The 23,432-nt window shown below is 39.2% G+C and overlaps 1 protein-coding gene, 1 non-coding gene and 4 pseudogenes across 5 annotated transcripts; 3 read left to right on the forward strand and 3 right to left on the reverse strand.

Annotated features, from left to right (window-relative positions):
• Positions 1-743: 743 nt before the first annotated feature.
• On the reverse strand, positions 744-8,890 carry LOC125200097 (putative late blight resistance protein homolog R1A-10; annotated as a pseudogene). The gene is made up of 3 exons (XR_016135097.1): positions 6,697-8,890; positions 1,199-1,773; positions 744-1,114 (listed from the first exon to the last, which is right to left on the reverse strand). The product of XR_016135097.1 is annotated as a putative late blight resistance protein homolog R1A-10 (transcript).
• A 2,138-nt stretch (positions 8,891-11,028) lies between these two features.
• Positions 11,029-11,780, forward strand: LOC148932907 (inactive disease susceptibility protein LOV1-like; annotated as a pseudogene).
• A 622-nt stretch (positions 11,781-12,402) lies between these two features.
• LOC148932908 (late blight resistance protein R1-A-like) lies at positions 12,403-13,330 on the forward strand (annotated as a pseudogene).
• Positions 13,331-15,137: 1,807 nt separating this feature from the next.
• On the forward strand, positions 15,138-19,000 carry LOC125202049 (glutamate receptor 2.9-like). Of its 2 annotated transcripts, none has more exons than XM_048100363.2 (5): positions 15,138-15,440; positions 15,962-17,097; positions 17,165-17,483; positions 17,825-18,222; positions 18,404-19,000. In XM_048100363.2, the coding sequence occupies exons 1-5, from the start codon at positions 15,182-15,184 to the stop codon at positions 18,743-18,745; spliced, it is 2,454 nt and encodes an 817-aa protein (XP_047956320.2). In that variant the 5' UTR covers positions 15,138-15,181; the 3' UTR covers positions 18,746-19,000. The 2 variants fall into 2 exon arrangements, with proteins under 2 accessions (XP_047956320.2, XP_047956321.2); XM_048100364.2 differs by having other exon boundaries at positions 15,138-15,413.
• On the reverse strand, positions 17,487-17,588 carry LOC125202940 (U6 spliceosomal RNA). The gene has a single exon (XR_007173269.2). It is a non-coding gene; the product is annotated as a U6 spliceosomal RNA (small nuclear RNA).
• A 1,202-nt stretch (positions 19,001-20,202) lies between the features above and the next one.
• Positions 20,203-23,254, reverse strand: LOC125202125 (late blight resistance protein R1-A-like; annotated as a pseudogene). The gene is made up of 2 exons (XR_016135130.1): positions 20,556-23,254; positions 20,203-20,469 (listed from the first exon to the last, which is right to left on the reverse strand). The product of XR_016135130.1 is annotated as a late blight resistance protein R1-A-like (transcript).
• Positions 23,255-23,432: the final 178 nt, after the last annotated feature.

The following is a 23,432-nucleotide window of genomic DNA, read 5'->3' on the forward strand; positions in this document are numbered from 1 at the left end:
GACATTAGAATAGTTAGATGACGATGACTATTATAATTATAATTTACTTATAATTTTTTTAAATTAAATTTAATTGTTTTTATGATTTAGAATTTTAAGAATTATTTAATAATAATATAATTGTATATAAATACTTATTATTATTTTGTTGGATATCAATAAGAAACTAAATAGTGAAAATAGTTGAGATTTTGTTACAATTTTGACTAATAAACGTGAATGTTAATTGGTACTTACTATGTAGGAGTATTAATTAGTTATAGATAGTTAATTTGATTAGATTTGATTTTCCTCCCTAATAAACAAATCATACATAACTGTTATTAATTTTCCTTTTATCCAAAATAAGGGTATATTTATACATATTTAAATTAAGATTATGGCATAGAGGCATTATGTCTCTAAATCACTACTCTAAACTTAAATAGTAGTAAAAATCAATGTACCAAACATAGAGTTAAAATATCTGTTTTATTTGCTACTCCTATCAAGTATACCAAATTTTGACTCAAGTCAGTTTATTAATGCTAAACTAAATAATTTATCTCAATTATTAACTAACATACAAATTTCATTTGGCTGCCAAACGAGGCATAAAAGAGTACACTGAACCATTCAGAACATTCAAAACTGTTAAATTTATGCAGAGGTGCGAAAACTAATCATTAACCTGACCAAAACGCACAAGAAAAAATAAAGAAGATTGCATATTTCAATTCAATATTAATCTATAAACACACAAAGCCAACATTAATTGCAAAACAAAAGAAAACAAAATAGTGAGCAAGAAGCATCCAAGAATGGAAGGAGTCAATCAACAAAGTGTCAATGAAGAGAAGATAAATTGAAGACAGCATCTGTCTCTCATTTTCTTCCAAAACCAACATGAAACATCATAGTAACCAAATCCATCAACTCACTCACACATAGTTGGTTCAAGCTTTCTTCAGATAAGGATTTGCACCTCAGGCTGAAGAATATGAAGCAAATTTATTATCAAATCGACTCACGTTCTACGTTGAAGTAAGGCCTCCAACGAGGAGTCAAAAACACTTCTCCACTCCAATCTTCAGAAGCCAATCACGCTTTGCACAGAAGCTTGGTGCAACTTCATCTTCACCACATGCACAAGCGTTTTAGTTAAGAAAGAAATGAGTTGATGTAGTTTGTGCAAATTATATGAAGTAGGAAATCTAACCTCTTAACCAAGCTCAGAGTCTGGCTACGACTTCCCATCTCAAAAAGATGAGTGGCAACGAACTTTAAAGTAAGGTCTTAATTGCTCGGAAAAGGCGACAACTGAAGGACTGCACTCAACCAATTCAATTGTAGGCTTTTTGACCATTGAGGGATCACAAGTCCAATCAACTTGTTGTAATTTGTAGCAATGCCTTATGCTCAGGAGTTCAAGCTTTGGGAGGCTTCCATGTTGAGGTCTCCATCGCACCAAATCAGTGTCTTCAATAACAAGTGTCTTAAGTGTCAAAAAACAGCCTGATTCTATATTCCACTCTGGGCCACAAAAGGCATAGTGATGTAACGTGAGGTTTATAAGATTTGGTAGCAGCGAACCAATGTCATTCATGTGCTTCCAAGGACACCCTAAGCCACTCAACGTTAGAACTAAAAGACTTGATGGAAACATTGAAAGAGGAACCATAGACGGATACTTCATGTCAGGGTTCATTACTATATATAAAAGTACTTGCAACATGTGGAGTTCCTTTGAGATATATTCCAAGCCACTCAATTGGCTGATATCATCGTCATCATTGAGAAATCAAATTCGAAGATGATGAAGACGATTGATCGCAGATTGAATCGGAGCAAAACTCAAATTGAAATGACACACGAACTTACGTGGTTCGGCCGTAGCCTACGTCCACGGAGAAACAAGATTCACACTCTTTTATTGCTTCCAAAGATAGGATCAAGAAGATTACAAAATCACTCACACTCAAGCTCTCTATCTAATACAATGTAAACTCTCAATTGTAGAAGAAGATCGAACCTCACAAAGAAAGTGTGTGTGTATAAAGTGAACTAACTAACTCCAGCTGATGCAAGCTTCAATATATACATCAGCTTGAATAGCAATGGCTCTCTCTCTCGAGCCTATTCTGCTCCAACCATTTCTTTGCTATTCTTTTTCTTTTGCTACTTAGTCCCCCAACTCTTGTTAATTGCATCCATCCCCTAACAAATCTCCACCTATGGAGGCAAGTGAACAAGTCTGAATCCTTCCCTCAACCCAACACTTACTGTCTGATCAAGTTGATTAGCCCCAAGCAGTGCTTCAGCTTAGAGCTAGGGATCGCCTTTGTCAGCATATCTGATGCGTTTTCCTCTGTCCCAACCTTTGTAACTCTCACAGTTCCCTTGCTCACCTCATCCCTGATGAAGTGAAGTCTCACATCAACATGTTTACTTCTCTCGTGAAAAGTCTGGTGTTTAGTCAGACATATAGCACTTGAACTGTCACACTTCACTTCCACAGCCTGCTGTATCACTCCAAAATCCCCCAGAATTCCCTTTAGCCAAAAGCTTTCCTTGACAGCTTCAGCCAAAGCAATATACTCGGCCTCTGTAGTTGATAAAGCTACTACCGATTGCAGGCTAGACTTCCAGCTAACCGCAGAACCATAGAGATTGAAGACATAACCCGACTGTGACTTTCTTGTGTCATAGCTTACAGCGTAGTCAGAGTCTGTGTATCCCATCAAATGATCACCTCGCAACTTCTCTTGCTTCTCAAACAGTATCCCATACTCAGTTGTTCCTCTGAGATATCTCAATACCCACTTAAGAGCATGCCAATGCTCCATTCCCGGGTCAGCCATATATCTGCTAACTACACTCACTGCATGACCCAGGTCGGGCCTTGTACACACCATAGTGTACATAATACTTCCAATAATGCTTGCGTAGGGAATTCTGTTCATTTCCTTTCTTTCTTCCTCAGACTTAGGACATTGCTCCTTTGACAGTTTGAACTGATGTGCTAAAGGCATTCCAACCGGTTTTGAGTTGTCCATCTGAAATCTTTTCAGGACCTTTTCTATGTACTCCTTTTGTGTCAACCAAATAGTTCCCTTCATTCTATCTCTGATGATGTCCATCCCTAAGATCCGCTTTGCATTCCCCAGATCCTTTACCTCAAAACCTGACTGCAATTGCCCCTTCACTGTGGAAATCTCTTCCAAAGTCTCAGCTGCCAATAGCATATCATCTACGTACAACAAAAGATATGCCTTGATGGTGTCTCCATCCTTCTTGATATATACACAATCATCATAGCTCGACTTCTTGAACCCAATTCCCAACATATATTGATCAAACTTCAAATACCACTGTCGTGAACTTTGCTTTAGCCCATAGAGACTCTTCTTCAGTTGGCAAACTTTCCCCTCTTCTCCCTTCTTAATGAAGCCCTCTGGCTGCTCCATAAAGATAGTTTCTTCTAGGTCTCCATGGAGGAAAGCGGTCTTCACATCCAACTGATGGAGCTCCCAATCCCTCTGAACAACAATGGCTAGCAAAATTCTTATCGAGCTGTGTTTCACCACCGGTGAAAACACCTCATTGTAGTCTATTCCTTCAATTTGATTGTACCCTTTTGCCACCAATCTTGCTTTGAATCTGATATTGTCATTTTGAAAGGCCTCAACTTTCTTCTTGTAGACCCATTTACACCCAATAGTCTTCTGATTCAAAGGCCTCAGAACTAACACCCAAGTTCTGTTTTTGTACAAAGAGTCAATCTCTTCTTGCATTGCCCTCAGCCACTTATCCTTTTCTGGGCTCCTCACTGCTTCTTTATAAGTAGAGGGCTCATGATATTCTATCTGCTCAGCTATGCTTAGAGCATAATACATCATATCATAATCTTTATACTTTGCAGGCAGCTTTATCTGCCTCTTAGGCATAGCTCTCTTTGGAACTCCTTTATGTTCATTTTGTGGCTGCACTATCTCAGGTTGAGCTCTCTCAGTGTGTGTTCCCTCCTGCATATCAAAATTCTCATGAGCTGGACCATCAGACTCAATCTCTTGTGTGGCTGGCTCCACCTCAACCTGTGTACTAGCTATTTTCTTAGTCAGAAAAGGCATCTCTTCTTCTCTGAATATAACATCTCTGCTGATCACGATCTTGCTATTTCCAGGTTCTGTGCACCAAAGCCTGTAGCCTTTCACATCCTTTTGATACCCTAACATCACACACTTGATAGCCCTCGGCTCTAACTTCCCTTGCCTTGTGTGAGCAAAGGCTCTACACCCAAAGATTCTCAATCTGGAGTAATCACCAACTGATCCATACCATTTGCTGTCTGGTGTGCTGAAATCAATAGATGAAGATGGGCATTTGTTAATTAAAAATGCAGCTGTAGCAGCAGCTTCACCCCAGAAACTTTTGGGCATACCAGAATCAAACAACATGCACCTAACTCTCTCGAGCAAAGTTCTATTTGCTCTTTCTGCTACGCCGTTTTGTTGTGGATTATTAGGCACAGTCCTATGCCGTTTGATACCCCTTTCCTTGCAGAAATCATCAAACTGAGAAGACAAGAATTCTAGTCCGTTGTCTGTTCTTAAACATTTGAGAGACTTTCCCTTTTCAGTTTCTACAGCTTTGCACCAATCTCTGAATTTAGTGAAGGCCTCTGATTTTTCTTTCATCACAAACAACCAAATCTTCCTTGAAAAATCATCTATAATAGTCAAGAAGTATCTGCCTCCACCTATGCTCTGTGTCTGAGCAGGCCCCCAGATGTCACTATGTGCATACTCCAGAGGTGAAACTGAGGTGTGCTTCCCCTTCTGGTAGGTGAGTTTCTTACTCTTCCCAAGGATACATTGCTCACATCTTGTTATATCTTGCTCTAATATCTCTGTACTAGAGCTTATAATACCTGCCTTCACCAATTCCCTCATACCAGAGATCCCCACATGGCCCAATCTTCTATGCCACATAGATGAGCTAATTTTCTCTGCCAGATTCAGCTGTGAGTCTATGGCCTTTCCTTGCAGATAATAGAGGCTATTATGCCTAATAGCTTTCATTACTACAGCAGATCCCTTGCACACTTGCATCACACCATTTACTGATGAGAAACTGAATCCTTTTCTCTCCAAAAGTCCCAATGATATCAGGTTTCTTTTGATCTCTGGGATGTACCTTACATCAGCTAGAATCTTGGTTGTTCCATCATCCATGTGAAACTTCACATTCCCTATGGCTTTGACATAGCACACATGATCATTTCCCAATGAAACTGATCCCTCGGCCTCCCTCAAATCCATTAAACAATCAAGATTAGATGTTACATGGAAGCTGCATCCTGAATCCATGATCCAGGAATTATGGATTCTTCCATCCATCACATTCAAAATTTCTGCTGCTTCCACATCCTCTGCCAGATCTGCTGTATCCTGCCCTTTATTTTCTTCGGCTTGTTTTCTTTTGAAGGCATAACAGTCCTTCTTGAGATGCCCTGGTTTCTTGCACCAGTGGCAGCTCCTTGACTCCTTTCCAACCTCTTTCTTCCCTTGCTTTTGTTTCTGCTTCTTTGGACCCTTTTTCTTGAGCTGTTGTTTGTCATTTGCACTAACACTTAAGCTTTCAGCAGTGAGATCAACAGACTTAGCACTATTCTTTTGGAATTCTTTAGCCTTGAGAGCCGACTGAACCTCTTCAAAAGTAATCGAATTCTGCCTTCCAAATAGCATAGCATCCTTGAGGTGTTCATAGGATTTAGGTAGAGCATTCAACAACATTATAGCCTTATCCTCATCCTCAATTTTGACATCAATGTTTTCTAGATCATCAATCGACTTATTAAACTCCTCCAATTGTTCAGTCACCCCCTTTCCCTCAACAAATTTATAAGAATACAACTTCTGCTTCATATATAAGCGATTGGCTAAAGATTTAGTGCAGTAGATACCTTCAAGTTTCTTCCAGATTCCTGCAGCCGTGGTTTCTTTGGAGACTTCTCTGAGAACTCGATCGGAGAGACTCAAGATCAGCGTGCTGTACGCCTTTTCCCCAACTTCCTTTCTTTTGGCGATTAGCTTCTCATCAGCCTTCTGATCGCCCTCTTCGCCTTTTTCAGATTCATCTTCTGCATTTAGGGCATCCGCTAGCCCTTGCTGGATCAAGATCGCTCGCATCTTGATCCTCCACAATCCGAAGTCATTTGTACCGGTAAACTTCTCAAGATCGAACCTAGCGGCTGCCATTGTTCCCACAGACGGCGCCAATTTGAGAAATCAAATTCGAAGATGATGAAGACGATTGATCGCAGATTGAATCGGAGCAAAACTCAAATTGAAATGACACACGAACTTACGTGGTTCGGCCGTAGCCTACGTCCACGGAGAAACAAGATTCACACTCTTTTATTGCTTCCAAAGATAGGATCAAGAAGATTACAAAATCACTCACACTCAAGCTCTCTATCTAATACAATGTAAACTCTCAATTGTAGAAGAAGATCGAACCTCACAAAGAAAGTGTGTGTGTATAAAGTGAACTAACTAACTCCAGCTGATGCAAGCTTCAATATATACATCAGCTTGAATAGCAATGGCTCTCTCTCTCGAGCCTATTCTGCTCCAACCATTTCTTTGCTATTCTTTTTCTTTTGCTACTTAGTCCCCCAACTCTTGTTAGTTGCATCCATCCCCTAACAATCATCATAAGGCTTCAACTCCATCATAATTTGTAAAAACCCTAAATTAGGGATTCTCTTGAGATTTTTTCTTATGCAACTCTTGGCACTGACACCAAAAAGACAAGAGAGTTTGTCCAAAGTAGCATCAGATTTGGGGGTTGGTAGGTCTCTTCCACGGATGTTGATATGATGTAGTTCTTGCATGTCCCATATTTCCACCGGCACGTATAACGGAGCCCCGCGCTTTATAATATGTATATGTGGATGGATAATCAAGGATTGAAGGTGAAAAAGGTTGGATATGGTAATAGGAAGCTCTCCGTTGCAAGTTAGGGCAAGATAATATAGACATAATAGTTTCATAATATCAAGTGGGATATGGTAAAATCGGACCTCAAGAGCATCTAATACTCTGAGCAACTTGAAATCCATGACATGTATTGGCACTGGATATTGGTGGAAAGGACCCAAACAAAGGAGAGAACGAACAATGGATGTGCAAGTACTTTTTATAGAATCATGCACTTCTTTGAAGGTAAACAATGTGTTGCTATGAGCACACAACCGCCGCTGGTCTTTTATAACATCATTATAACTCTGTAAAACATGCAAAAACTTGATATATTACTAGCTTCCTTCCTACACAAGTGCTGCCAACAAGAATGCACGCGAAAGTTCCGCTCTGAGAACCAAGATTCCATATTTTTATCAAATATGACAAGGTTATACCAGTGAGCGAGATGTGTTGAGCAAATGTGCATAAACTGTTCCAAAGTCATGTTTCCAATCGGTTCAAGAAACCCCTCAGCTCTTATCCGCCAGTCGAAGTTGGCCACTCCAATATCAAAATATGGAGGCCAAGATCCCATATAGAGAAAAAACATTTTGTAATATTGAGGTAAGTAGTCATAGCTTGGGAAAAGTACCTCATATATTAGATTATATGCATCCACAAAAACTGAATTATGTTGTTTTTCAGCTATCTCAATCCAGTATTCTGGGGTCTTTTCTTCTTCAGATAGGAGCTCTGCGATTGTGACTATCATAAGCGGAAGACCTTCACATTTTTTGGCAATCTTCTCTCCCAATTTCTCAAGCTCGGTAGGGAAACTCTTTTCACCAAACACCTTATCACCAAGTAATATCTTACTTTCTTCTTCATTCAACAAGCGTACTACTTGACTTGGATAATCTTCAATTCCGAACCTGGTTGTAAGCAAGATTCGAACATTCTTATGTGGCAAGTTATCCCACACTAGTGTTTCCCATTCCCATACATCATCCAACATAATGAGACATTTCTTATCCTTCAATCTGTCTTCCAAGACTCCAACTAATTTCTGATCTTCATCATGTTGGTCTAGAATGTTGGGATCCAGTTGAGACAGAATGCATCGTAATACATCATTCGGTTCACATTTTCTGCCCACTTTGACCCATGCTCGAAGCTCAAAATGTTCCTGAATTAATGGATCGTCAAATACTTTCTTAGCCAGAGTTGTCTTTCCAACTCCCGCCATCCCAGTAATGGCAAAGCATTTCTCTTCTTTTTCTGCAAGAAGATAATCCCTGACATGTTCAAATTCATCATTTAATCCAACCATATCTGAGTTGATTCCGCTAAAATCAATTCTTGAGGAAATAGGTTCGGCTTCTTCTTCGGGCATATTCAGCAGCTCAGCATCGTACTCCACTGCCATCGCTGTCACCCTTGCCACAAATTGGTCAATACTTTGTTGCAGACTGTGTAGATCCACAAAGAAAGGCGAGCGATCATCCTCCTCCTCCTCTTCCTCATCCTCATCCTCTTCCACAGTCGTCACTCTCTCGACTTGTGGAAGAATCTGATCATAGAGATGGGAATCTAGTAAATCTTCGAATTCCCATATGACCTCTGTGATTCGGCCATCCAAAGCGTTCACCTCCGTTCTGATCTTGGTGTACCCGGTGAACTCCAAGTTTTTCATAACATCCTGCAACCCATACACGGCCTCATATGCCGGTTTTAAGATATGACTAGTTGGACTCACAACAAGGCGAGGCGATTCTTCGATAAACCGAATCGTATTCTTCAAAGAAACCACTGCACCGAAAGCCGCCATCACTTGACTGAAATCGGAGAGGGAGGAGTCGGTGACGGTGGTAGGTGGTTGGAAGTTTTCAGATTGTGTTTTGCTAAGATGGCTAGTGTCGGCCAAGTGTAGGTAGAAAATTTAATTTTGTATTGTACTAGTGCTACCTATTTTGTGAGCGTTACGGCGTCCCCATCCGTGCTCTTAAATAAGAGTATGGAGGTGGGCCCAGATCCACTTTTACTCTTTGTCCTTATCTAAGAGCACAACACCCACATTCGTGCTCTTCCGCAAGGATAAGCTCAAGGGTCCCACCATTCTATTATTCAATTTAAATACTTCAACTACTAAAAACATTTCTACAATATAAAAATACATTAAAATATAAAAATTATATAATTAAAAGCTTAAAAATTAAAGATTAAAAAATACACACATGGAAAACTAGTCTTCTGTCCCCAATGTTCTCTTGAGACCCCGTATGATTTCCACATGTGTTGCAAGTTGGTCAAGGGTCATGATCGACCTATCAGCTGCATTGAGTTGACCCAAGAGCGTCCACAACGAATTGGTCGGGGGTGGAGGTGGCACATAGGAAGTGGGAGCGGGGCGGATGGAGACGGTTTCAAAGTGGACACATATTGGGGTACGGAGATAGTGATATTTTTGCATTATTGGTTCCTTAGTCAATATTTTTGTATTATTGGATCCTTAGTCAATAATTTTGTATTATTGGATCCTTAGTCAATACACGTTATTAGAAAATTCACTTCAGCAATTGCATCCCACAATTTCAAGTTTAAACACATCCATCTTCACCAATCCAATAATTGCAGGGCATCCACCCATTGGCGGACACAGTAAGGATGAATGGAGGGCTTAAGCCCCTCCAAAGAGTTATTTTTACTGTTTTCTTCTTGTAAATTTTTTGAGATTTTTGAAAACTGTCTCCTTCAGCCCTCGGAAATCTAATGGCTATGAAGAAAAATTGTTGAAAGTTGAATTGTAGGGAGGGGCTGACTATAAGAAATTGCAACAGAAGAGCAACAATGCTGCCGATGAATTGAGAATGAAGAAGACTATGAGTATTTCATAAAAATATAACGTGGCTGAATGGGAATTTTACCTTACCAAAATATTACTCCCTCCGTCCTAGATAATTTGTCCCAAGTTTCTATTTTGGTCTGTCCCACATAATTTGTCTCACTTCACTTTTACTATTTTTGGTAGTGGACCCCATATTTCACTAACTCATTACTACTCACATTTTATTATAAAACTAATATCTAAAGGTAGGACCCACATTCCACTAACTTTTTCAACCCACTTTTCATTACAATTCTTAAAACTTGTACCCGGTCAAAGTGACCCGAATTATCCGGACGGAGGGAGTAGTAAATTGTAGGACTAGGAGGCGTGGCCGTTTCATGAAATATTAGTCCTTACTTAGTATTTTCTTTTTTACTGGTAGTTTTTAGTTTTTTTATTAAATATGTAAAAAAAATATACGTCCTTCACTTTATTCTCTACATTATCCTCATGTCATAATTTACTATATCTTTTTATATTAACTACTATTTATTAGTATGAAAGTAAAAACAGAAATTTTTTAACACTAATGGACGAAAAGAGTTCTATACATTTATATTTCAATTTTATAGTTTAAAATTTTGTTATTGATTGAACTGGACTTTTCAAAAGTTAGTAACGAATAAATGATAATATGCATAATTCAGTTACTATTATTTTAAGTAAATGAAGTGGAAATAAAACAAAAAGTAAATGATCAAATATGAGAAAAACACAAAGTAAAAGATAGCAATTGTATGATATTTTGTTAAAAAAATGAAATGACTCACGTGAGATGAGACGTCCCAAAAATGAATATAATACACTCACGATGGAACATAGAGTACATGTTTATACTTGTTACGCCTAATTTATTGTGGTTTCTATATTGATTACATAAAATATAATAGTACTCCATTCAATCCATTAAAAATGAAATATTTGTTTTTCAGGACATGATTTTACGTAATGTTGTTTTGTGAGTTGATGAGAAGAGAACAAAATATGAGAGGTGAAAAAGCAGAGATGATGTTGTTTTTAATTTAGGCAACGTTTCATTGTTAATGGGACAACCAGAAAAACGTTTCATTTTTAATGGGACAGATGGAGTATTCAGTAAAGCCCTACTGAATATATTTTATGCGTCCGCCACTGCATCCACCACCTAGCTCTGCCGCCGCCACTAGCTCTCCGCTGTTTTGCTGTGTTCAGGTGATGGCGGCTTATGGTGCTGCGAATTATCTCAAGAATACCATTAACCGTATTCTACAATCATCTCGCATTTCACTGGTTCCTGCCTCTATACATGTCTTATGACCCGCCTAAGAGGCCATGGATCGCTTGATGACTGTTCTGGTAAAGTTGGACAACACCGGCTTCAGTAAGACCAGGACGAAGGAGAATGCTTTGGATGACCGAATCAAAGAGGCCGTATGGGAATTCGAAGATTTACTAGAATCTCATTTCTATTATCAGATTCTTCCACAACTCGAAAGTGAGAGAGATCACTTGCGTTTCTCTGTAGATCTGCGGAATCTTCAACCAAGTGTTGATTGCTTTGTCAAGAGGATGACAGAGATGGAGTTGGAGTATGATGTTGAAGTGGTGAATATGCCTGAAGAAGAAGGCGAACTTATTGCCTCAAGGATTGATTTTGGTGGAATCAACTCATACATGGTTGGATTATCTTAGTTTTTTGGAAATTACTAGGAATTATCTTCTTGGAGAAGATGAAGGGAATTGCTTTTCAGTTATTCGGATGGCAGGGGTTGGAAAGACGACCATTGCTAAGAAAGTATTTGAGGATCCATTGATTCAGAGACAATTCGAGCTTCGAGCATGGGTCAAAGTGGGTAGAAAATGTGAATCCAATGAAGCCTTACGATGTGTTCTTTCTCAAGTGGATCCCAGCACTCATCACCAAATGCTTACCCAAGCAGACGACAGTCATGACGACAAAAAATTAGTTGGACTCTTGAAAGAGAGATTGAAGGATAAGAAATGTCTCATTGTGTTGGATGATGTATGGAAATGGGATACACAATTCATGGATAGTTTGCCACGAGAAAATGTCAAAATCTTGCTTACAAGCCGACAAAGAATTAAAGAATGTCCATTTGTACGAGTACGCTTGTTGAATGAAGAAGAAAGTAAGAAATTATTTGGTGAGAATGTTCCACTTATGATTGTCACTGTTGCTGATCTCCTATCCAAAGAAGACAAGACACCAAAATTTTAGACCGAGGTAGCAAAGAAACAACATAATTCAGTCTTTGTGGATGCATACAATCAAATATCGGAGGTATTTTTCCCAAGCTATGAATACCAAGATCAATATTTGAAAATGGTCTTTCTCTATTTGGGATCTTACCCTTCATACTATGATATCAATAGTAAGGAATTTAGTCATCAGATAAATGCGGAAGGATTTTTTGGATCATATAGCATACACACTTTAGGGGAACATATAAAGGAATGCTTGGATGTGCTTTCTGGTTGGTATCATCTTGTTCTACATGAACGCAATAGTAGTTCCTCGTTTTCAGAGCACAAGTTGTGCGTGCATTCTTGCAGGCAACAAGTATTTACATGTTTTTACATTTAAGAAAGAAGTTAGTAAAATCATGTTTTTACATGTTTTACAAAGTTGCGATGATGTTATGAAAGACCAGCGTCGGTTGTGTGCGCATTGCAACACTTTACTTGCCTTCAAACAAGTGTATGATGCATGTGCATCCACTGCCCATTCTCTCCTTTGTTATGGTCCTTACCACGAATATCCAATTCCTACATGCCATGGATTTTAAGTTGCTTAGGGTACTACACGCTGTTCAGGTCCGACTTTATCATATCCCACTTGAAATTATGAAATTAGTTTGTCTAAAGTTTCTTTCCCTAGCATGCAACAAAGAGCTCCCTGCTTCCATATCCAATCTTATTCAACTTCAATCCCTAATTATTGAGCAGCATACGAACATTAAAAAGTGTGGAGCTTTGTCATACATGCCGGTCGAAGTATGGGACATGCAGGAACTAGAACACATTGAGGTAACCGAAAGAGACCTACCAACCCCTAATTCTGATGCTACTTTAGAAAAGCTCTCTTGTCTTTATGGTGTTAGTGCAAAGAGTTGCACTAGAGAAATTCTGAAAAGAATCCCTAATTTAAAGACATTAAACATTGACCTGGAGTTGAAGCCTTGTGATAATGACAATGATATCAACCCACTAACTGGCTTGGATTATATCTCAGTAGAACTCCATAATTTGGAAAAGCTTATTTATTGTGTACCTAACCTGAGATGAAGTATGAGTGTATGGTTCCTCTTTCAATGTTCCCATCAAGTTTGAAGAGTTTGGAGTTGAGTGGCTTAGGGTGTTCATGGCAGCACATGAATGACATTGGTTCGCTGCTACCAAATCTTGAGGTACTCAGTTTACAACACTATGCCTTTCAAGGCCCAGAGTGGGATATAAAATCAGATTGTTTTTTAGAACTCAAGACACTTATTATTGAAGATAATGATCTGGTGCGATGGATAGCTCAACATGGAAGAGCTTCCCAACGCTTCGCCTCCTAAGCATACGAAATTGCTACAAATTGCAACAACTCGATTGGACGCGTGATCCCTCAATGGTCGCAACGGCTACAATCGAATTAGTTGAGTGCAATCCCTTAGTTGTCGCTTCTACCAAGCAGTTCCCAGAATCTCTCTTTAGAGTTCGTTGCCACTCTTCTTTATTGAGATGAGAAGTCTGTTGCTGAACTCTCAACTCGGCTAACAGGTTCGAACCCCCCTAATCCTTCCCTACTTACAATTAACTTAATATGGAATTTATTGTGTTTTTCTATGTTCTGTTACAGTGTATGCTGGTTGATCTTTTAGTTTCTAGTTAGTTTATGAATGAAAATTTAACATGTGAGTGTTGTTTAATTTAAATAACATATGTTAAAAAAAATTATGTGCTCACATCCTTTATTCATATGTTTTAAATAACATATGTTAAAAATTTAAATAACATATGTTTTTCAGGCAAATGAGAGAGATAAAAAGGATATCAAACGCTGCGTCAACGATTGTGAAGTCTTGACTTTGTTGAGGATTTTGAAACCTCATGGCTGGAATGTTTGAATATTTATGTAATGGTTGAATTAAAGGGATTGTTGAAATTGTAATTTCTGTGAATTCTTGAATTTCTTGTTTCAATAACTAGTGAAGATATCGTCGTTGTTGTTCGTTCGGTTAGGTTTGAGGTTTCACACAAAAGTCCGTATTTTTTGTTATTTATTGTGCAGAAGCCCATATGATCAGGAAAAATGTACTATTAACATTAGTATCTCTACCAAAACTATTTGCTGCATAAGTCTTTGTATAAGACTTGTTGCCACAAATAGTAATTCACCGATGAATTTAATGAGATATATACTTAAATATTGCTAATTATCGACGAAGAACATCTCCAATAGACTCCCCGATGAACGTTGTCGCAAAGCCCATCGCCCGTCGACATTACATACACACATTTTCATCTATATACTAGTAGTACTATTTTCATAAGTTATACTGATAGAGAGCATATTCTAGGATTATCCCCATATCTATTATTTATTTAGTTATTGATTTCCATATCTTTTCATATATTATTAGGATCTCTATTTTCTTGTTCTCTAAGTCAGGGTATCCTATTTATAGGAGAGACATTGTATTCTTCTCAATCATTCAAGAAATATCAATACAGTTTATCTTTTATTGTTACTTTATCTTTCTTGCAAGTTTTCTTATTAAAAAACCCTAGAACGATAATTGGCTGCTCGACGGGAATTTCCCCGCGAACGAACCAATATCTTCATCGCGAACTCTCGCAGTTATTCCTCGATACGAGTCCCCTCTTATCATATACTTATAGAGGTCAACACTCAACACACACAACGATATCCAATGTTTAATACCATATAACCATACAATTTAATTAAACTTAATTATAATGATATTCCCGTTACTCGTAAGTCATCTACTCTTGTAGTAAATTTCCTAAAATTTCCAGTTCCACGTCAGACTCGAAGCGAGAGAGTTGTTATGAAAAAGACATAACAAATTATTTTTTCAAACCTCCATTTCTTTTAATCTCAAGAGCCAATAACAACCATTGATAAAATCAGTTTGAAAAGGTCGTCGTAATATTTCAACGTAAATTTTATTCAATTTACAAAATATATGTACGTAATAATAAAAATATTATTAGTACATGACAAAAAGTCAATCCAAGGTAGAGGAATCAAAATAAAGTGGTTGGACGTTCCAATTTCTCATTAGTTTGCAAGATTTCCCTCAAAATTGGAGGAAATTATTCTGATCCTTCTTTGGGAATGCATACTCTCCACCTCTTACTATTTGTGTCATGCTGGATGGTAGAGTCGACAATCTCATTGAAATCCACGATATGTCCAGAGCTGCGACCTCACGGGGCTAATGTGAGCGTGGGAGTAATCATCGATGGGAGCTCGAGAATCGGAAAAGAGCAAAAGATAGCCATGAAAATTGCTGCCAAAGATTTGAGCCATTGTTTGAACATGGCTTTGCACATCAAAGATTTACATGGTAATTCAGCTCTTGCTGCTAATGCTGGTACGACATTCTTTACTTAGTTTTGTTTATTGAATTTGCTAAGTCACTTATATTTAGGAGATTGGAAATAAAACCGCTTTTGGAGTAGGGGCCTCGTCTTCTAAGTTATGAAGTTATTGATGAAATTTGACTAAAGGTGAAGTAGGTAGATTTTACATGTGTTTCCTATACAGAGTCATGAAAAATTCATTACTTGGAGGGAAGTAATGTGTATATATGTGCATAGTTGACTTATTTTTTCAATTATGAATCAATGAATTAATGCTTTAGACTCTTGCAATGTGAATTATTATGAATAGATATAGGCATAACTTTTTATTCATAACCAAATAGTCCATAGTATACATTTCAGGTTATAATGCTCTACTATTACATATAAAAATGGTAAAAAGTGAAATGTGACAAATTTTATGGGGCGAACGAAAATGGGAAAATGTGATAAAATTCAAGGGACGGAGGGAGTATTTACTATCAACCTATTTTGTTATTAGTCGTTGACACAAATATTTTTTCAAACGCAGCACTGAATCTCATAAACCACAAACATGTCGACACGATCATCGGAACCCTAACATTCGAACAAGCCGCATTCCTCTCCCACCTCAAAACCCCACCACCCATCATCTCCCTCTCCCCGGCCGCCTCACCTCCGCCACAACCTCCCCTGTCCTTCAACCAGATGACCCTCCCCGCGGCCCACCAAATCCGATGCATCGCCTCACTCATCGCCCATTTCCACTGGAAAAATCTCATCTCCATCTCCCAAGACCCAACCCTCTTCCTCCCCCTCTCCCGCGCTCTCCACGCCCTCGACATCTCCATCGACCTCCATGCCACCGCCCCCGTCCCCCACGCATCCATGGAGACCGAGCTAAAAAAGATGATCGGCGCCACCAACTCAAGGGTCTTCGTCGTCATGCATTGCTCTCTCGAATTCGCAGCGATCTTGTTCGAGAAAGCTCGGGTTTTGGGATTGATGGAGAAGGGCTTCGTCTGGATCGTGGCGGACGAAATCTCGAATCTTCTTGATTCCGCCGATTCATCGCTTCTACTCAACATGGAAGGAGTTCTTGCCATAAAATCAGATTATTCAACTAATCACAACAATTTCAAAGCGTTCAAATCCAAATTCAGAAGAAAATACGAATCCAGTTTTCCATCAGAAGAAAATCCGACACCGAGCATTTACGCCCTCCGCGCCTACGACGCCATCTTTGTCGGCGCCGGCGCCGGCGGTGAAGATTCCGAAGGCCTCAGTGGAAAATTAATCTTCAAAAACGGCTTCCTCTCACAAAAGCCAGTTTTCCACATTGTGAATGTGATCGGAAAGAGCTACAGAGAAGTGGCGGTGTGGTCGCCGGAGTTGGGTTTCTCCGGCGATCAGCTGCGTTCGATCTTCTGGCCGGGCGGAGAGCGGTTGGTTCCGAGAGGGTGGAGCTTGGGGAGCAGAGAGAGGCCGTTGAGGATTGGCGTTCCGGCTAGAGGCCTGTTCAATCAGTTCGTGAAGGTCACGTACGATTCCGGTTCGACTCGGATCACCGGATTTTCGATCGAGGTTTTCGAAGCGGCGGTGAATAAACTGCCGTACGATCTTCAATATGTATTAGTTCCATTTAATGGCTCCTATGATGAAATGCTTGCTCAAGTTCACAATAAGGTAGTACTTCCTCTGTTTTCCCCTGTTTTTTCCCCTGTTTCTATATTCTTTAAATCTGTGGCAATAGAGCTTGGATGCAGCAGTAGGTGATACCGAAATAATGGCAAACCGGTACGTTCACGCGGAGTTTTCACAGCCTTATATAGAGTCGGGGCTGGTGATGGTGGTGACGGTGAAACCCGGACTTAAAGACTCCAAATTTATAGCTTTGAACCCCTTCACCAAGATGATGTGGCTGCAGTTCGCCGCCGTCAGCACAGCCACTGGATTCGTCATCTGGCTCAGTGAATTCGCAACCGGCAACGACCAATTCACCAGAAATTCCATTTTCCAAACTATCTGCTCTATTCTCTGGCTCTCTGTCACCATAATCTCCTTGTCACAAAGTGAGTATAAGTTACAATTTCTTGATTTGTGCGTGTGATCCTTACATATGGCCCATGTTAATCTTCTCTCTGTCGTTCCAATTTTATTGGATGGCCCCGAGGAACTTATGGAATGTTCCCAATCAACCCTGTTTGTCCCGGACCGACTTAAGAAAGATCCTTCTCCCTTTGTGCTTAAGGCTCAATTCAAATTTGTCTTATATTAGTTATGTAAGAAAACAGATGTGGGATTTATAGACCAAATGAGTTGGTTTCTAAGAGACTAGTGTTTTAAGTTGAGTTCTCATGTTTGGTCTGTATGAGCTCAATACTAATACAGTGAACTCCGTGTTTTATCGCAGGAGAGAACATCAAGAACTCAACGTCCAAGCTCGTGCTGGCGGTGTGGATATGTGTGACTTTTGTGGTGGCAGCGAGTTTCACGGCTGTCCTAAGCTCGATGATGACCGTTCCGAGATTGGAGCCATCTGTAAGGGAGATAGACGTTTTAAGGAACTCCAATGCAGCTGTAGGATGCAATGTCAATTCCTTCATCTGTGGTTATCTCATCAATGTCCTAAACTTCAAACCCAACAATATCAAGCAGGTCAATTCCATTGACGAGTATTCCCGAGTTTTAGACAACGGTGAGATTAAAGCCGCTTTCTTTGTCGTGCCACATGCCAAGGTGTTCCTCGCCAAGTATTGCAACGGCTACATTGTTTCGGGGCCTAGTTTCAAACTAGGTGGCTTTGGATTTGTAAGATACTATCAACTTCTCATCCTTTTTTTTTTACGGTTTTCTCTGACTCTAAGGACATGCTTGGTATGATGAAACAGAATGAAAATGAGAAATAAATGAAATGAATATATATATAATGTAAAAAATGTCATACTTTAGAATTTTCTTGTTGATTTTGTATATGTTTGTACATGACCAGGCATTCCAAAAGGGATCTCCATTAGCAATTGATATATCAGAAGCAATACTAAAAGTATCACAGAGTGGACATGTTGGCACATTGGAGCAGAAAATGCTCCATCACTCCAACTGCACTTCGTCGCCGGCAGCCTCACAGAAGGCTGCCGACGACATAAGATTAGGCCCCGGGCCGTTCTCCGGCCTGTTCTTGATCCTAGGTTGCATCCTAGGTTTTGCATTCATCATTGCAATCGTTCGTTTGGCGAGGGCGAGGTGGACCAGTTTTCGCGATGCGGTGTGGGCTTCAATGGTAGTGATCAAAGATTTTTGCACAAGATTTGGGGCCACATGTTCGTCATGAAACGAATTCGGTTCGTGTCATATATGTTACATCTACTTCTGATGAAATACATGTATCAACGTAGTGTAGACTAGTTTGTGATTTTTGCATTTACACACATGCATAATTAAGTGTGTTTGTATATAAATTTTCATTTCAACATGTAAGAAAATGAATGTTTTCTTGCTTTAGCAAACACATTATTTTCACTCATAGTATATAAAGATAATTAGATTCGAGAAACATCATTGTAATATAACTGAAATGATGGGATATGGTGACACTTGACCCCTTTTGCTCTCTCATTTGGCTGATAAAATCGATAAATGAATATAGGATGTGAGCGTACATAAATATTCAAATGAATTGAGATTGAATTGACGAGGTTTGTGCAAATTAAATGTAGGAATGCTAACCTGTTAACCAAATTGAGAGTCTAGCTAAGACTTCTCATCTCAAAACGAAGAGTAGCAACAAACTGTAAAGTGAGATTCCGGTTGTAATTGTTTGGCAGAATCAACAACTAAGGGATTGCAGTCAACTAATTCAATGGTAGGCGTTGTGCCCATCAAGGGATCGCATGTCCAATTGAGTTGTTGTAATCTGTAACAGTGTCGTATGCTTAGGAGCTCTAGCCTTGGTAGGCTTCCATGTTGCGCTCTCAATCGCACCAAATCCATATCTTCGATTACAAGTGTCAAAAGTTTAAAAAAACAATCAGATTCTATATCCTACTCTGGGCCTCGAAAGGCATAGTCATGTAATTTGAGATTCTCAAGATTTGGTAGCAACAAACCAATGTCATTCATGTGTTTCCATGGACACCCTAAGCCACTCAACTCCAACCTTATCAGACTTGATGGGAACATTGAAAGTGGTACCACGACCTTGTACTTCATACCTGGGTTCATTACAAAATATGAAAGGATGTTCAAATATTGGAGTTCCTTTGAGATACATCTCAAGCCACTCAATGAGTTGCTATCATCGTCATCATCATAAGGTTTCAAGTCCATCAGAATCACTAAGCTCTTTAAATTAGGGATTCTGTTGAGAATATTGGTAGTGCAACTTTGAACACTCAGACCAAAAAGAATTGAGAGTTTGTCCAAAGTAGCTTAGAATTAGGGGTTGATAGGTCTCTTCCACAAATCCTAATATGTTGTAGTTCTTTCATGTCCCATATGACATAACTCCACGCTTTTTAATGTTCATATGACAGAACTCCACGCTTATTTCCTTTTTCGTTCGTCCCGAAAAAATTGTCACCTTCCACTTTTACCATTTTTGGTAGTGGACCTCCATTCCACTAACTTATTCTCACTCACATTTTATTTTAAAACTAATATATAAATGTAGGACCCACGAACCACTAACTTTTTCAACCTACTTTCTATTACATTTCTTAAAACCCGTGCCCGGTCAAATGGTGACGAATTTTGGGGACGAGGGAGTACATAAAAAAAACTCATAAGGTCTAAACATTCAATCATGTTTGTAGGCATATCTAAATATTCCTTTTCTCTGCTTATTTATTGCACTAACAAACTGAAAAGTAATCTTGGGAAACCTCCACAATACCTCATCAGACAACCAGAAACACAATTTTGATTGAGTCGAAAAACTCCACGAAACCTTAGACAACTAGAAAGATCTTCGTTGGGTTGAGAGCGAGGAGGCATGGTGTGGAGCGTTGGCCGGTCTCATGATATAAACTGATGCATGGGAAGTTAATGCAACTCAACCTTCATAATAAACACACATATTTTAGCTAAGAAGGTTACAAAATTTTATGATGTTTGAGCAAATTAAATGATGTAGGAAGGCTAACCTGTTAACCAAATTGAGAGTCTAGCTACGAGACCTCATCTCAAAATGAAGAGTAGCAACAAACTCTGAAGAGAGATATCGGTCTTAATAGCTTGGCAGAAGGGATAACTAAGGGATTACACTCAACTAATTCAATTGTAGTTTGGACCATTGAGGGATCACGCATCCAATTGAATTGTCGTAATTTGTAGCAATGTCTTATGCTTAGGAGTTCAAGCCTAGGCAGGCTTCCATGTTGAGGTCTCCATAGAACCAAATCAGTGTCTTCAATCACAAGTGTCTCAAGCTTCAGAAAACACCTTGATTCTATATCCCATTCTGGGCCTCGAAAGGCATATCCTTGTAAAGTAAGCTTCTTTATATTTGGTAACAACAAACCAATGTCATTCATGTGCTTCCATGGACACCCTAAGCCACCCAAAGTCAAATTTGATAGACTTGATGGGAACATTGAAAGAGGAGCCATACACTCATACTTCATGTCAGGATTGATTACAACAAATACAAGTCCCATCAAATTTTGGAGTTCCTTTGAGATATAACCCAAGTCACTCAATGGGTTGTAATCAGCACCATCATCATCATAAGGCTTCAACTCCATCTGAATTGCTAAGGCTTTTAAATTAGAGATTCTTTTGAGAATTTCTCTAGTGCAACTCTATGCACTCACACCAAAAAGACTAGTGAGTTTGTCCAAAGTAGCATCAGAATTAGAAGTTGGTAGGTCTCTTCCGAAGATGTCAATATGTTGTAGCTCTTGCATATTCCATATTTCCATTGGCATATAGGACTGACCCCCACGCTTTCTTATGCTTACATATTGTTTGATAATCAAGAATTGAAGGTGAAAAAGCTTGGATATGGATATAGGAAGCTCTATGTCAAGTAAGGGCAAGGTATTTTAAACAAACTAGTTTCAAAATTTCACGTGGAATATGGTAAAATCGGACCTTACAAGCATCTAGTATCCTAAGCAACTTGAAATCCATGGCATGTAATGGCACTGGATATTGGTGGCTAGGACCATAACAGAGTATAGAACGGGTCGTAAATGCACAATCAATTTTTATTGAATCATACACTTCTTTGAAGGCAAATAAAGTGTTGTAATGAGCACACAACCGGCGCTGGTCTTTCATATCATCATCGTAACTTTGCACTACATGCAAAAACTTGATCCTACTTGCTTCTTTTTTGCAAAAGTGCTGCCAACAAGAGTGCACGCGAAACTCTCTCTTTGAAAACCAAGATCCTGGTTTGAATTTGAATATAACAAGATTGTACAATGCAGCAAGCTCTGCCAAAGGTTTTTGAATAAAATCATTTACGGTTTGGTTTCCAATTGTTTCAAGAAACCCTTCAGCACTCAACCGATTGAAAAGGTCGTTTGTATCAATATCGCTATATGGAGGGAAAGCTCCCAAATAGAGAAAAAGCATTTTTAAATATTGAGGTAAATAGTCATAGCTCGGGGAAAGTACCTCTAATATTTGATTATATGCATCTAAGAAGACTGAATTATGTTGTTTCTCGCATACCTCAGTCCAGTATTGTAGGGTCTTGTCTTCTTTGGATAGAAGCTCTGCAACTGTGACTATCATAAGTGGAAGACCTTCACATTTGTAGGCAATCTTCTTTCCCAATTCTTCAAGCTGGTGAGGGAAACCCTCTTCACCGAACAACTTCTCACCAAGTAATTTCTTACTTTCTTCATCATCCAACAATCGTACTACTAGAAATGAAGATGCTTTAATCCTCTTCCTGCTCGTAAGCAAGACTCGGACATTACTTTTTTCCAAGTTTTCCAATACCCGCGTGTCCCATTCCCATACATCATCCAACACAATGAGACATTTCTTGCTCTTCAATCGCATTTGCAAGAGTCCAACTAATTTCTCGCCATCATCATCGTCTCCTCGGGTAAGCACTCGTTCTTGAATGTTGGGATGCACTTGAGCTAGAATGCATCGTAAAATTTCAGTGGATTCACATTTTCTGCCCACTTTGACCCATGCTCGAAGCTCAAAATATGTCTGAACCGATGGATCGTCAAATACTTTCTTAGCCAGAAATGTCTTTCCAACCCCTGCCATCCCAGTAACCAATAACCAATCACCTTCATCTTTTCCAATGAGATAATCCTTAACTTGTTCAAATTCATCATTCAATCCAACCATCTCTTAGTTGATTCCACCAACATCAATTCTTGAGGAAATCGGTTCGCCTTCTTCTTCACGCATATTCAACAATTCAGCATCGTACGCCGCCTCCATCACCATCGCCTTATAGACGAAGCGATCAACGCTCTGTCGTAGACTCTGCAGATCTACAGAGAAAGACAAGTGACCTCTCTGGCTTTCGAGTTGTAGAAGAATCTGATGGGTGAAAAGGGACTCTAGTAAATCTTCGAATTCCCATACGACCGTTTTGATGCGTTCATCCAAAGCATTCACCTTCGTCCTGATCTTTCTGTAGCCGGTGGAATCCAACTTTAGCAGAACTTTCTGCAAGCGAGCCATGGCTTCATAGGCTGGTTGTAAGACTTGCGGAGATGGAGGAACCAGCGAAATACGAGACGATTGTACAATAAGTTTAATCGTGTTCTTGAGAGAAATCGCACCACCATAAGCTGCCATCACCTAATTGGAATATGAATTATCAAGACAGAGTAAGCTGCAGTTGTTTGTGGTGGTGAAGTGGTAGGATTTTGTAATTATGGGCTGTGTAACCACTAAATTGAAATATTCAATTATTGAAGTCAACAATCATCGTTGTGGTAGGTGATCCAAAGTGGTTGCAAATAGACTACTAAAATTAAGTCGGCTGCGGAAATGATACTTTTTTAATGAAATAACGGAATATTTTACTAATAAACGTG

This window comes from Salvia hispanica, chromosome 2 (assembly GCF_029641045.1).
Source record: "Salvia hispanica isolate PSC_SH4W2 chromosome 2, Shi_PSC_v1, whole genome shotgun sequence".
Taxonomy (NCBI): Eukaryota; Viridiplantae; Streptophyta; class Magnoliopsida; order Lamiales; family Lamiaceae; genus Salvia; species Salvia hispanica.